Source organism: Rhododendron vialii, chromosome 12a (genome assembly GCF_030253575.1).
Source record: "Rhododendron vialii isolate Sample 1 chromosome 12a, ASM3025357v1".
Classification (NCBI taxonomy): domain Eukaryota; kingdom Viridiplantae; phylum Streptophyta; class Magnoliopsida; order Ericales; family Ericaceae; genus Rhododendron; species Rhododendron vialii.
The window spans coordinates 4,337,931-4,353,724 of NC_080568.1; the positions used below are offsets into that span (position 1 = coordinate 4,337,931).

At 37.7% G+C, this 15,794-nt stretch overlaps 1 protein-coding gene across 3 annotated transcripts; it reads left to right on the forward strand.

Annotated features, from left to right (window-relative positions):
• Positions 1-1,101: 1,101 nt before the first annotated feature.
• On the forward strand, positions 1,102-13,687 carry LOC131311631 (trans-Golgi network-localized SYP41-interacting protein 1). 3 transcript variants are annotated; one of them, XM_058339154.1, is made up of 11 exons: positions 1,102-1,174; positions 5,213-5,257; positions 5,419-5,558; positions 6,422-6,691; positions 6,770-7,075; positions 7,164-9,968; positions 11,100-11,928; positions 12,014-12,666; positions 12,778-12,925; positions 13,005-13,086; positions 13,288-13,687. In XM_058339154.1, exons 3-11 carry the CDS (start codon positions 5,460-5,462, stop codon positions 13,385-13,387), a joined length of 5,292 nt encoding a protein of 1,763 aa, XP_058195137.1. In that variant the 5' UTR covers positions 1,102-1,174; positions 5,213-5,257; positions 5,419-5,459; the 3' UTR covers positions 13,388-13,687. The 3 variants fall into 3 exon arrangements, with proteins under 3 accessions (XP_058195137.1, XP_058195136.1, XP_058195138.1); XM_058339153.1 differs by lacking the exon at positions 1,102-1,174 and having other exon boundaries at positions 5,014-5,257; XM_058339155.1 differs by lacking the exon at positions 1,102-1,174 and having other exon boundaries at positions 5,085-5,272.
• The last annotated feature ends 2,107 nt before the right edge of the window (positions 13,688-15,794 follow it).

A 15,794-nucleotide genomic window follows, 5' to 3' on the forward strand; every position in this document is an offset into this window, starting at 1 on the left:
AGAGAAGTAAATTTGTTTTTTGATCTCAATTAGTGAATAGTAGATTTGAAATAAATAAAAAAAAAGCATTACTTAACCCACCCTTCTTCGTTTAAAAAGAAACCTCACCATTTTGTCATTTTCCTATTTAATTGATAAAGCTATAAAAGCCAAATTTGCAACACTGTCACCACGAACCCAACAAATCTTGAAACTGTCAACTGGCAAGTAACTTAAGACGTTAACAGCGCCTTTCGTTTTTAGCCCACCGTTAACAGACGGCGACGTTTTACCCCACGTACCCAAATGGAAAATAACGCCAAGAAAATGAGCCATAGAAACAATGCTACGTTTCTCACTCTGCAACTGCCAGATCGATTCTGTGAATGAACTTGTTCTCTTCCTCAAACCCCCACACGTCTAACCCTAAGTCGCATAATTCACGTGCATGTGTCAGTGTGAGTGCGAGCGTAAAAGTGTCTTTCAATTCTTACAGCACATGATACTATATCATTAATAAATGTAAAAGTCAGAATCCCAAATATGTCCTAGGTGAGAATCAACCATCTTACTAGGCTAAGTTCTGCTAAAATTTTTGGGGCTTTTTTTCTTCTTATTTTGTCCTCATTCAAATTTTTTTTCCCTTTTGTTAGTTTTGTGTCTAATATTTGTGGATTATTGATTTATCTCGTCAAGACAAATCAAAAAAGTAAAAAAAAATATGACTTTTAGTTGGAGTTTTATCTTGGATATTTTCAAAAATATTTGAGTAAAATTCACAGTATTTTTACTTTTCTATCAAGACGAATCAATAATCCAAAAAAATTTGATGCAAGACTAAAAAACGTGATATTTTAATAAGGACAAAACAAAAAAAAATTCCAAAAAATCTTAGCAAAACCTTAACCTTATTATTTCCGAGTTCCAAACAAAACCTTATACTCCTACTAATAAACCTCTCAACCGGCAAGTAGTCAAGCAGACGTAACGACACATTTATCGTGTTCTGAGCATCCTCCACAAACGGCGACGTTTCAATCCCACCCATGACATACCCAACGAAAATAACGCCAACTCAACGAGCAAAAAAAAAAAACATTGCTACGTTTCTCACTCTGCAAATTCCCAGATCGATTCTGCCAATTCAACGAGGAATCGCAATCGAATCTTCAATTTCCAGTTTCCAAAAGAAATCGCACTGTCGAATTGCTCTAAAAATTCAATCCAATTCTCTAAAAATTCAATCCAGTTCTCTAGGAAAGTTTAACTCATTTAAAAGATAGTGCTTAGCAATAATTGAACCAAAAAGCCATAGAATTTATTACTTTTACAAGATATTATTCCCGTAATAACTGCATTCTTAGAAAAAGCTGTAGTTGCAGAACATTATAACACTGATGATGTACTTCTCTGATAGAGCACGTGATTCATCACATTTTTAGAGTGCACAAGTTGTTTTGTGTTCCAAAGGATGTAAAAATTGAAAAGAGATTCATCAGTTAAGGCTCGTTTGAAGGGTTCAAGAGGTGTTACCGAAGTGTAATATTATGAGTCTAATTGTTGCAGTTACGACACGTTGAAGAGTATAGGAGACCATGACATGCTTCCTGTGTGAAGTGTCTGTGGCTCTGTTCTTATCAGTTTAAACTTCCCTCGCCATGAATACTGTGGTTTATGAATTATATATTGGCCCTAAATCCTTTCCATCTTGCAGGAACACAAAATCAGAATCCTGCCCCTTCTGCCGTGGTAGCATAAAGAGAGTCAAGTCAAGAGACTTATGGGTTCTCACTTGCAGCGATGATGTGGTTGACCCTGACACAGTTTCCAGAGAGGACTTGTTGCATTTCTACCTCTATATCAATAGTTTGCCAAAAGATTCCTCGGAAGCCGTCTTCTTAATGCATTATGAATACCTTCTATGATTCGTAGTAGACATTGAAGATTGGTGTACAGATAGAAAAGCCAACCTTCAAATGTAAATAGAGTCCAGTGAGAAAATTATGCGACTGTTACCTGGAGATGACGGCATCCCTATTGTATGTGTAAGCATTCAAAACTGTAATGGTACCTTCGTATCAATACCCAATTTCTCATTTTGAGAATTTGAGTGTTCACTCCCATCGTTTGCATAGTGAAATCACATATGCACTTTCCCTTGTTTTGTTTCCTTTTCAATGGTTGAGGTAAAGCTTACACGATTGAAGTCTACCTTGACAATTTGTTATGGGATTGGCTTCATCTAATGTTTCTCTCTCCAAAATTCATCGTGAACTATCAAATTCTAGTCTGAACTTTCAATCTTGGCTCTCCACGTAAGGATGTGTTTGGGTTTCATGTGTCTGGGTTTCTCTATTCTGCAGATTTTATTACAAGAGTACCCAGTACCTTGATTGTTACTCGGTTTGTCTTTGTCAGGAAAGACTTGTTTCTCTATTTGCAGAATAAATGTTAAAGCATATATTGGTAGCCTTCATATACCCTTTCAGGTGATTCCATTGTGAAAAGATTTAGCTGCCAAACATGGACAAAAGGATCTTGCTCTCTGAATGAAGCCACTCGGACTCTTGGTCCAGTCTTGGAGCGGCAAAACCAATTGACTAAGAAAATAGAGACGATCTACATGGCACTCTTATTCTTTATCAGTTTATCAAATGCGGGTCGACAGAAGCCTTGGTTGAGGAACAGATCTGCTACCTGCCGCTGTACATGGCTTCTGTGAGGTGGATCCCATCCCAGTTAATGTATCACGGGTTGACGTTCCATTCAACCCGCATAAGCAACTCAAGCTAAAGTTAAGCTTTCCACCCCCAGCTCCGCAAAATGGTATTTCGTCAGCTCCACAACAGTATCGCCATGTATGCGTTCAAGTAAACAACGTTTGGGAATTTTCCCTTGTTTGTAGGGATTCCAATTCCCATTTTGCTTCCTCATGATTCTTTCTGCCGGGCAACAATCACCCAGCCAGGATGCCTTCTTTTAGTTGTTGCATGGGCTTGACTAGGATTTAGGAAGGCTAGGCTAGGTTCCCTTGTAGTAATGAGCAGTTATAGCGAGTGCTAGCCCGGTTGGTAGGGCAGCTATACTCCATGCACCGGGATGCAGGTTCCGTTCAAACCTCATCCACCCGTCTACCTCTCTCCGCCAACTCCTAACAACTGAGCACTAATGTAGTTGGGGTTATACAAATCGCATATAATTGGCAGGGTCGGCTCAATATCTATGGGGGCCCTAGGCCAAATCGTCAAGTAGGGCCCTATGACTTAATTAAATACTAATGGATAGTTTGTTTATATATAAAATTTAGTCCACATTGAACAAATAACTTGCTCTGATTCAATGGTTTCTTTTATGTTTCTGTGTCATCTAAGACCCAGGTTTGATACTTGACAATTCTAAATTTCTACCAAGGCATCACTTTTTGACAAAATATACACTCAAAAAATATGTTTGGGGAAGGAATCAAACTCAGCCACATAATTTGGACTAAAGGTTCCTTGTTCACTAAACCAGCTACTACAATATTTGCACTAATATTGCGAAATACTAATATATAAACCTACTCCTAACAGGGATCCCTCTTTTGGGGCCCGGGCCTCTTGGGCCTTGCCCAAGTGCCTTGCCCTGATAATTGGAACCGAGAAACTATCCTCAAAATGTAGATTGTGCAATTGACATTAATTTGGGTACATTAGCCATTATTAGGTATATGGCGTGAAGTTATTGGTTGAGCCCATTTTTATACAACGTCGTTAGACATCATTAACATTGTGTTTGAACACAAGTGAATTAGTGAAAGAAAGGGGCAAAAGGAGAAAACAGTCAAATGACTTTTCCTTGATTAGATTTTGACGGGAGAAAAAACTATGATCGAGAACGAAATGTGATGTCTGACGAACTAAGAAATGTCAAAGTAGCGAAACTAATATTTTCTTTTCATTTTTACAAAAGAATATGTCATCAACAGTTTTTAATTTTTGATCTCAAGTAATGAATAGTTTAGATAAAAGAATAGCCATTACTTTCTTTTTTTTGGTAATGCACGGTGTCCCGGGCCAGTTTACGCGCACTTCGGACTATTCCTTATAGTCTCTTTTACAGCCGTTTCACAAGAGTTGTTAATAAGGAGAATCGAACCTAAAACCTTAATATGGAGCAAACACCTAAATAAATAATTCGGCATATTGGTTGGAGCGGAGATTGCAGAGATGTCAAATTTTAACATGTTAAATTGCCACATAAGCCTCCAAAAAAAATTTGACATTTCCACTTTCGTTTTTTGCCCACCGTTAACAACAGACGACGACATTTTACCCAACGTACCGAAATGAAAAATAACGCTAAGAAAATGAGCCAAAAAGAAGAAGCTACGTTTCTCACTTGCAACTACCCGATCGATTCTGTGAATGAACTCGTCTTCTTCCTCAAACCCCCCACGCGTCTAACCTTAAGTCGCATAATTTACGTGTGTGTGTAAGCGCGAGCGTGAAAATGTCTTTCAATTTTTACAACACATGATATTAAAAATCATTAATAAATCTAAAAGTCGGAATCCCAAACATGTCCTAGGTGAGAATCAACCATCTTACTAGGCCGTTTAAAAAAAACCATCTTACTAGTTACTAGGCTAAGTTTGGCTAAATATTTTTGGAGTTTTTTCTTGTTTTGTCCTCATTCAAAATTTTTTTCTCGTTTGTTAGTTTTGCGTCTAATTTTTATAAATTATTGATTTGTTAAGACGAATCGGAAAAATAAAAAATTATGACTTTTAGTTGTGACTAGATCTTGGATATTTTCTAAAATATTTAGGTAAAAGTCATAAATTTTTTACTTCTTTGAGACGAATCAATAATCCACAAAAGTTAGGTGCAAAATTAATAAATACAATTTTTTTTTTTAAAAAAAAAACAAGAAAAAACCCAAAAATTTTACCGAAACAAGCCTAGTATTTCCGAGTCCCAAACAAAACCTTTTACTAAAACCTCTCAACCGGCAAGAAGTCAAGCAGACGTAACGACACATTTATCGTGTTCTGAGCATCCTCCGCAAACGGCGACGTTTCAACCCCACCCATGACATACCCAACGAAAATAACGTCAACACGACGAGCAAAAAAAAAAAAAAAAAAAACAAACATTGCTACGTTTCTCACTCTGCAAATTCCCAGATCGATCCTGCCAATTCAACTAGGAATCGCAATCGAATCATCAATTTCCAGTTTCCGAAAGAAATAGCACTGTCGAATTGCTCGAAAAATTCAATCCAATTCTCTCACCGGGTAAGCTTCGCTAATGTATACATAGCATTTCAATTTCTAGGGTTTTTTTTAGACTGAGAATCGATATAGATGCATATTGGAAAGTTCTTTGGTATCTGTCAAACTTATTGGAATGCGAATTGTTTGTGATTAGTGCGTTTGTTTTGTTTTGTATATGGCAGATCTGAAGTTGACTTGTTAACCTGTTATGATTGGATAAGATATGTCGGAGAATTATGACTCTGGAGCTGTGGAAAACGGAGGAGATGAAACAGGAAGTCCCGGCGGTGCTGGAGGTTTCATTACCGTCGAACCAGTTGAGGTAATTGGCATGGTTAATGGCACAGTTGATCAGGTTATTGGAAAAGACAAAAACTTTCTTTGTTATTCACTTGTATTTTTGTTCTACAGTAGATAAAAGTCTGAAATTTTTAACCCTAAGGGTTAGCTCAAGTGATAAGAAGGGCGGGTAGTGGGAGTCCGGATTGGCTCCCGCTAAGAGTAAGGGCCACCGCCCCTGCAAGCGAAAGCTTGGGAGACATGGCTGCGGTAGGGGCTTTCGAGTTACGCTGCAGCCACACAACCTTGGTGGGATTGGTTCCGGGTTATCAAAACAAAGATCTGTTCTTTTTGGTTCTTATACATGGAATTGAACTTATCTGAAATTTGTGAGCATGAAAAAATTGCATTATGTGAATCCTCGCTGATAAAAATTGAAGCTTTACGAATTATACCATGTTAATGTGGAGTAGGAGCTCAACTTCCTTAATAGTTTGGTCGTGCTCCTTTATGTTTTTGCTCATGGATTTGTTTTGGGTTGTTGCAAATTGTTTCTAGTATTTTTACCGGAGAACTTAATATCGGTTTGTGCGGAGGCCTTGGTTTCTGCGGTTGTTTAGAATCAGTTTTGCAGGATAGTTTTCGGAAGTTTTTTTGGTTTATGGTTTCCAATTTGTTTTCTAAGAAAAGTTTGGCAAAGAAGACATTTAGGGGACAATATTACCAGGTTTTTGTAATTTCTAGAAATTGCTTTGAGATGAAAACAACTAGTGTTTTTGTTTCAAAAATAGTTATCGAGAAGTGCTATGCAATCTTGATTCTGGAAGAAGCAACCAAACAGGGAGTAGTTCCCAATTTAGATAGGTCATTTGTCTGTATCAATAGGCTAAGCAAAATCAACTGCAGGAACCGAGCTCCCTTCAGGTGGATCATGTGTACCTCAGCAATGGGGTTTTGTTGACTGGTGATGATTCAGCAGAAAATGTCCCTAGTGATGTAGGAGTGATAGAGGATGGGGGAAAAGAGGAGATGTTTGTTGATTGCCCAGATGAGTTGATTCTTTCTGATAATAGGGAAGCGATGGCCATTCCTGAAATGCAAGAGAGTTCAGAGGAGAAAGATGATATGCAGGATACTGGAGTACATGAGTCAGCCAATGGGGGACAGGAATACAAGGTGGTCAACCTATGTGTATTAGTTTTTCTGTTCAGCTGAATGAGGTGGCTTTCAGTACTGATTGTACTTGCTATGCAGGAAGATAGGGATGCCTTATTGAAAGAACTTGCTAATCTTCAGCATCAGCTCAAGGCTCTTACAGGTCAACATTCATCACTTGAGGAAAATACTAGTGGTCTGGTTGATAGAGTTAATGAAGAAGAAATGGGAGAGGTTGAGAAAAAGATATCATTATCTGATAACCCATTGCATGATATGATGAATGAATGCTCCAATCTTGTTCAGAATGCTTTGGATGTGCGGTTGCAAAAGGATGAAATGATTAGAGAGCTCAAAACCATGCTTTCTATGAAGGGTCAAGAAATTGACGATCTTCATGCAAAGGTCACTGAACTTTCCGTATATGTCAAGATATTGTTCTTTCTTTTTTACTTTCACATCAGAGTCTAATTCTTAAAAAGCATAACTGCAGGTTCATGATGAACAGTATCATGTTGAGGCTACTGCAGACAGGATGTTAGCTTCTCTCGGCATGTCAGTTACTGAAGAAAATTTGCTGGATGATTCTGTTTCTGGGAAAATGTCTCATGTTGAGAGGAACACTTACCTTCTAATTGAGAACTATAATTATTTCCTTTCTGAAATTTATCTCCTTCAGCAGTGTTTGACTGAGGCCAGGCCAGATTTGATTGTACAAAACGACTTTGGGACAACTTTTCTTGCCACACGTGATGTTTTGCTCGAGCATAAAAGAAAGGAAGTAGACTTGTCTCAGAAACTAAGTAATTTGGAAGACGAAAATAAGAAGCTAGTGGAACAGCTTGACAAAAGCAAAGAAATGGTGAAGCTGGCAAATGGAGATGTTGAAAAACTCAGAGCAGAACTTGAACATGAGAAATCTAAGTATGCTAATACCAAAGAAAAGCTCAGCTTAGCTGTGACAAAAGGGAAGGCATTGGTTCAGCAGCGAGATTCATTGAAGCAGTCTCTGGCTGAGAAAACAAGCGAGCTTGAGAGATGTTTGATGGAATTGCAAGAAAGGTCAGATTCCCTTGTGGCTTCTGAAATGAGTAAGGAGGAGTTGGTCAGAACCGAAATTTTGGCTGCTTCACTGCAAGAAGCCCTCTCCCAAAGGAACACTATTCTTGCACGATGTGAAGAAATTTTGTCTGAGACTGCAGTATCCCAGGAACTCCAGTCAGCTGATATTACAGATAGAATTAGATGGCTTGCCGATGAGAGAAATCGACTGAAGGGTGTGACCGTGGAGTATGACAAACTCATAGATGCCTTATCTGTGATTGATATACCAGAACATGTTTCATCTTCTGACCTGGAATCTCGAGTCAATTGGGTCGTGCAGTCATTTTTCCAGACCAAGGAAGAAGCTAATAGACTGCAAGATCAAATTTCTGAGGTTAGCGGAGCTGCACGAAATGAGATAGAGCGCTTAACTGCTTTGCTACTAGCAGAACAACAAGAGAAGACTTATCTTCAAGAGGAGTTGAAAGACCTTTCTCACAAGTACGACAAGATTGTTGACAGGGAGTGTCATGTTTTATCGGAGAAAAATCAGATGGTTAGTATGCTGCTAGAGGCATCTGGGATTCCAATGGATTGTCAAGAAGACAGCGATAAACCTTCCTCTGATGTGGCAGTTCTCATAGAAAGATGTATTGGTAAAGTCAAAGAACAAAGCAGTGCCTCCTCTGGACCCTCTGGTCTTGAGGCAGAAGTCTTTGAAACAATTCAAACTCTCTTGTATGTAAAGGACCAAGAGTTGATGCTGTGTGAGAAATTATTAGAAGAAGACGTGCTTCTTAGATCAAAGTTGAATACTCTATCAGATAAGTTGAGAAACATGTCTAAAGAAATAGAAGTGCTGAAAGACGAGAAAAATGCTATGCAGAAAGATCTGGAACGTTCGGAGGACAAATCTGCTCTACTGAGGGAAAAATTATCTATGGCTGTTAAAAAAGGCAAGGGATTAGTTCAAGATCGAGAAAACTTGAAAAAGAACTTGGATGAAAAGACGGCAGAAATTGACAAGTTAAAGCTTGAGTTACTGCAGCAAGAATCTGCACTTGGTGATTTCAGAGATCAGATTAGCATACTATCAACGGATGTGGAAGTGATACCCAAGTTGGAGTCTGATCTCACGAGCATGAAAGATCAAAGGGATCAACTTGAGCAGTTTTTAGTGGAGAGCAATAACTTGTTACAAAGAGTGATGGTATCTATTGATGGGATTGTTCTTCCCATTGATTCAACATTCGAAGAGCCTGCACAGAAGTTACAATGGCTTGCAGGTTACCTCAATGAATGTCAAGTTGCAAAGAAACACATGGATCAAGAATTAGAGAAACTGAAAGTAGAATCTGCTGCTCTTTCCAATGAAATTGCAGAAGCCTACGTCGCGAAGAAATCACTGGAAGAGGCACTGTCTCATGCAGAGAATAATATTTCCCGGTTAGCTGAAGAAAAGAGGGAACTAGAAATTGATAAGACATATGGGGAGCAAGAGCTACAGATAGCATTGGAGGAAGCTTCTGCCCAAGCTGGCAAATTTGCTGAGGCTTGTTCAACAAGAAAGTCGCTTGAAGATGCTTTATCAGAAGCCGAGGATAAGATATCTGATCTCATGAATGAGAAAGAAGAAGCTCACCATAGTAGAGCTTCAGCAGAAATGGAGCTAAAAAAAGTGAAGGAGGAAGTTTTGATCCAGACTGGAAAACTCACAGAGGCCTATGGAACTATAAAATCACTTGAAGATGCACTCTCACAGGTGGAGACAAACGTTGCTTTGCTTTCTGAGGAGAATAATAATGTGCAAGTTGGTAGAACCAATTTGGAAAATGAAATGAAGAAGCTGAAAGAAGAAGCTGATTCCCAATCTATCAAGCTTACAGATTCATACTCAACAATAAAGTTGCTGGAAGATGCTTTGTTGAAGGCAGAGAATAACGTTTCCGAACTGGTTGGTGAAAAGGAAAAGGCTGGAGAAGAGATAGTGGCACTTAATACCAAGTTAAATGCATGTATGGAAGAGTTAGCTGGAACCACTGGCAGCTTGGATAGTAGGTCTCTGGAGCTTTCCAGTCACCTTGACAGTCTTCAGTTGCTTTTGAAAGATGATAACCTGTTGTCCTTACTTAAACGAAGCTTTGAGCTCAAATTGGAGCGCCTCAGAGATATGGATGTTCTTCTGGAAGACATGAAGAATCATTATGTTGAAATGCAATCAGAACCACTGCAAAGTTATCCTTCTGTCACAAAGGTAATATTCAAATTAATGTTACCGATGCTGCAAAATGTTGAGTTTGTTTTGTCAAAACGCTGTATACAAAATTCTGCATTTCAACCACCACCACCAAGGTGGGGAATGCATCTCCGGCTTTTCTGCCTCTTGAAGTCTTTTTTCCCATATGTTTTTTGTTATAGTATTTTCTTGTTGAACTAGCAATTACCGGTGCTTGAAGGCACTATGGCAAAGTTTGACCCCAAGTAGTAAAAATCTAATAGTTACGATGATCATATTTTGTATATGCTAAAATATTTTGTATTTCAACGCGTTTTTTGTGTTTTAAAGTTTTTTATTTTATTTTGTAGATGTTCTTCCTGTGTGACTGTATCAAGTTGGGTGGTGGTAATCATATTTGCATAATTTTTTTTCATAGTATTATTGTTTTTAAACAAAAGACTCTCTAGGAAAAAAATTAACCAATCCCTGAGAACCCATTGAAAATTACAATTGATTTTTGTTACAACATGAACAGCATATAATCAAATATTATGTTATTAAATTTTCAGATTTTTTAAAATTCAAATATCTTGACCGGCAGCTCAGCAATTAAGAGCTTTGTCATTATGTTGAAATTTTCCTCTCCCAATTATTTTTTGAGCAATGTTTTTTGCAACAAATGTTTTCGAGATGAAAGTTTGTAACAGAAAGTGGAGTGTAGAAGAATCTCTCCTCGTATTCATAATAATGGGTTTTAAGCTATAGCAACACTATGGCTCAAAACCTACAAACTTATCTCCTTCTTAGTCAAATATCTTTACCACTTAAATTTCCCTTGCTCATAAATGTCTTCAGAGTTGTATCCTAATCATTGGATTGTGTAGTAGATTAGAATAGTGATTCAATCCAAACCATTCAATGTGCCATGTAGGACATTTCTCATTGTAATGTGATATAGATTCTCAGTACACACTCTTCTGAACGTGATGTTACGCAAAATGAGAATAGCTCCTTTATTTATGAAATGTTGATATTGCAATCTGGAAAGAATATCCCTCAGTTTTTTTTTTCCCTGGAACTAGGAGGCATAAAATTAGTACAGTTTTCATTTTACAGTTTTGCTTTTTAAGTCTCATTTTTTCACTGCTTCTCTCTCCATATGTGTAGGAAGATTCCGATTTCTCAAAGTTCGCAGCTGGCCTTGACAATATTGCAAATGGAGATATAAACGAGGGTCACGCCAATGCAGAAGATGGTGATAGTTTGGAATCCTATTACAGCAAAACAGTTGAAGGATTTCATCTTAGAAACAAGATTCTTGCAGATAATGTTAAAGGTTGTTCTGCTTTCATGGATGAATTTATTGCAGCCCTTTTGACAAAATTGCTTGCAACAAGAGATGGACTAATGCTTAAGGGTGACCAAATTATATCTTTGAAGCAAAAGGTGGATAACCTTGAAATGGTTAGGCAGGCACAGGAGAGTAAGATCGTCATTTTGGAAAATGACATTTCGATTTTACTGTCAGCTTGTACCGATGCAACTAACAAACTGGAGGCCGAAATTGAGAACAATCTGGTGGAAGTGAGCTCTGTCCCAGAAATGAGAGAAGTCAGTGGAGATGCAGTAGCAGAACATCAGACGACACTTGACAACATCAAATACCTAACAACTGCAAAGAACTTGTCACTGGCTGCTAGAAAGGTTGGACATCTAATTAAACAGTTTGGGAATATAAGGAATGAATCAGCTGATGCAATCAAAGAGTTCGAGAACAATTTGACAGAAACCAGAATAAGTTTGGAAAATGCCATAGAAGAAAGGGACTTGAACCACAGTAGGATTTCTAAATTGGAGAGTGATGTAGAAGCATTACAGAAATCTTACCAAGAGGTTAGGTTTCTAGCAGAAGATTATGAGGCAAAGGAGGATAAGATGAATGACAAAGAAGCAGAAATCTCGTCCTTACGCAACGCTTTGTTGACTAAAGAAAAAGGTAATTCTATTCGTTCAATCTTTCTGAACATGTCATTACTGTTTATTGTAGCCTCTAACGTTTCTTTTTATGGTGTTTGTTTCAGAGGCTGAAGAAGCTTTCATGTCAGCATCGCTGGTGAAATCCCTCTATGATAAAGTAAATGACCTTGAAGTCCCTTTTGCCGAGTTCAAAGTAGGAGATACTGATTTCCATAATTCAGACCATGCAAAGAAGCTCTTCTACATAATTGATGTTGTTACTCCAATGATGCATCACATGAACTCCTTATCTCATGAGAAGGAAGAATTGCAGTCAACCCTTGTGAAACAGGTTCAGGAAATTGAACATCTGAAGGAGAAAGTTGAACAACAGAATTTAGACAAGCAAGACTATGAGAATATGAAGAATGAATTATTTGAGCTAGAGTTCACTTTGGAAAGTATTATTCAGAAGTTAGGAGGTAATGATTTAGTTGAAGACCCAAAAACTATTGGTGTTAGAGGATTCATACCAGTTTTAGAAAAGCTGGTTATGGCTGTGATTTTAGAATCTGAAAATTCAAAATCCAAAGCCCAGGAACTCAGTGCCGAGTTGCTTGGAAGCCAAAAGGTTGTGGATGAATTGTCAAATAAGGTTAAATTTCTTGAAGATTCTAAACAAGGTAGGTCTGTTTCACCTGAGGTTGCCCGAGAAACTAGCATCTTTGAAGCATCTTCTTTGCCTACTCGGTCAGAGATAACTGAAATTGAAGATGTGGTAAGACTCTTGCATGTTTTGCTCGTATAAACTTCAGCCTTAATGCTATATTAGCAGTTTTTCTTTTTGGGAACTGCACCCGTAATATGTTGCTTCCTAATGCTTATGCAGGGACCCATTGCAAAGAAAGCAGTTGCTCCGACTGCTTTCGCCACCCATGCGCGAACTCTGCGTAAGGGATCAAATGATCACCTTGCAATCGACATCGATTCCGAATCTGACCGTTTGATTGAAAACGAGGAAACTGATGAAGATAAAGGTGTGATTTCTGAAGGTTTGCCGGTTTTTTCCCAAATACTAGTTTTCAATGCAACTTTCATTGAACTCCTGCTTTGCAGGTCATATATTCAAGCCCTTGAATACATCGGGTCTCGTTCCAGTACAAGGGAAGATGATTGCAGACCGGATTGATGGACTTTGGTAAAGTTCCTTGAATGTCCCTTTAGTTTTGCCTTAAAATTTGATCGGGTGTATTAGATGTCTGCAAACCTCTTATATTTCCATTTTCATGTTGTAGCATATGTCTGAAGTTTGAACTATCCGAATTATTTAAATGAACAGTGATATGTTGATAAAGGTACTTGCCTTGAATTTGTCACTTATTTTCGTATATATTCTCAGGGTATCTGGTGGTCGAGCTTTGATGAGTCGTCCGAGAGCAAGGCTTGGACTTATGGCCTATTGGTTGCTCTTGCATATATGGCTACTAGCCACCCTATAGCAGAGCTTGTGATCCATTCCCCCTACATTGCACCAACTCCATTTCTTTTTTCCAAAAGCAATTGTATCATAGACAAACTGCATTTTATCCATTTTTCCTTTTTATTTTTGTGACTTGTACGATAGTTTTTGTTCATATCATTTCCATATATACTTTGGTTCTCTGCAATCGGATTTTAGGGTTTCAGAGGACCCAGGCCTCCATGCTTATGGAGAGTATTTGATGCCTGTTTTTCTTTTGGCTTCTATGTAGAACAGGAATTTGTTATTAAGTAATGTATAGATATTTCTTTCTCCTTTACTCGCCCTTAACTATTCTTGTTTATGCCATTTTGTCCTTGAAGCTTGAAAAGCTTAGTTGTTAGTAAATGCAGTGTTACACTCCAACTAACATATGCTTGGATTTTGGAAAGCTGAGTTTGGAAAGTTGAGTATGTGACGTCACCTAGGTACTAAAGTAATCAATCTTTACTCTAAGCATACGTAATTTTCATTTATGACATCTTTTTCATTTGCACTTTTATTTTATTACTAGCATTGTGTCTATCCCGTGCACAAGAGTGGGAAAAAAGATCGGTGTGAACTTTTTTTTGTTGTTGTCCCGTGCACAGGCCGAACGCCAGTGTGGAATATGTAAGAGTGAGGACACCCTTGTCTCAAAAGAAAGATTTGGGGGTTGAGTTCTACATAAGACTGTGTAATATGATAGATTGATATCAAAGCTAGGTGTCAGGGTTGGATGGGTAAGGTATGTGTCTTGGCCGAGGGGGAAGGATTTAGTCCAGTTTGTTCGGACCATTTTGGTTCATTTGTTTGTATCCGAGACGGCTCAGATATGTTTCGGGTATTCTGGGTATTTTTTAATAAAATTAAATCCGAATAAATCTGAGCCGTCCAAATGGACCAAACTGGACGGCTTGGATGCAACAAATGAACCAAATTGGTCCAAATAAACTGGACTAGATCCGATCCCCTTCACCTCGGCCTTCCCATTAGCAGACATCTCATCCAAAGTACTTATTTTTTTCAATAAGTACTTGCTCGTATTTTAATTAAAAATAATGTATTGGAGAGAATGTCACGTGAAACGAAAAATAAGTATTTAAATAATAAAAACCTCCGCGGAGCAGGGGGTTTTAATTTCTTTTCTCCTTTTTCTTTCTCGTATCAAATGGGGCAACTGTGTTGAAAGTAGATAGTACATGGTTACTAGTGCCAGTTGTGTGGTGGAGTACTGTTGGGTAGATGGCTTGAAAAGTACCCAAAATTATCTGTTGGGTAGATGGCTTGAAAAGTAACAAAATTATTACTCCCTGTTGAAAGTATATTGTACATGGTTGCTAGTGCCAGTTGCGTGGCGGATAGGGGTGAGCACGGTTCGAATTGATTCGGTTTAATAATAAATTAAGAACCAAATTAATATTTATGGATTATGAATTTGAAAAATCAAACCAACCGAGAAAAGACATAAAAACCAAACCAATCCAAATCATTAAAAAACGGTTCAGTTTCGGTTTTAAATCACAGTTTACTTTGAACTAAGTTATGGTCTTCAAAAAATATCTAAAATACTTAAAATTACGAAGATAAATTAAAAAAAAAAACCTAAATTAAAACCAATTCCATTCAAATTACTAAAACACACTAATATCAATCAACTAATTAAGAGTAGAATACCAACAATTACCTCAAGTCTTAAACTAAGAAAATGAAATACTAGTAAGTTACTAAAATGAACCAACTAAGAATGCCAACTACTAAACATCGTAAGATAGTTTAACCAAATAAAATGTCAAAGATAATTCCTCAAACTATTGAATTGAAATGAGGCAGCAAAAGACAGTAGTAGCAGCATAGTAGAAACCAACTTGTGATGATCACTCCACACCAAGGTTCATATCATTATCTTGGCGGTGAAGGAAAATTAAATATTGCGGTGGATTTCATAGGATCAATAAATTAAGAAAATACTTGACTAAAGCTCCCATATTTATTGGGTGAATCATAATTAAATTAATCTGACTATATATATATATGTATGTATTATATGGTCCGGATCGGTTCAGAACCATAACTGTAAATGTGAATCCACAAACTAAACCATATAACGCGGTTTCTAATTTTTTTAAACCATGATCAAATCATACTACTAAAAAACCGAATCAAACCTTCCGGTTTAGATTGGTTGTTTAGATTGGTTTGGACTGAATTCGCGGTTTGACGGATTTTTTTTTCACCACTGGTGGTGGATCGAGTACTGTTGGGTAGATGGCTTGAAAAGTACCAAAATTATTCAATACTCTCGAAGTATATGAACAATATGGTCCATTTCACTTAACATATGGGACTTACAAAGGGAACACATGTGAGACTCATATGTTATGTGAGAGGAGTGAGCACGCTGTTCA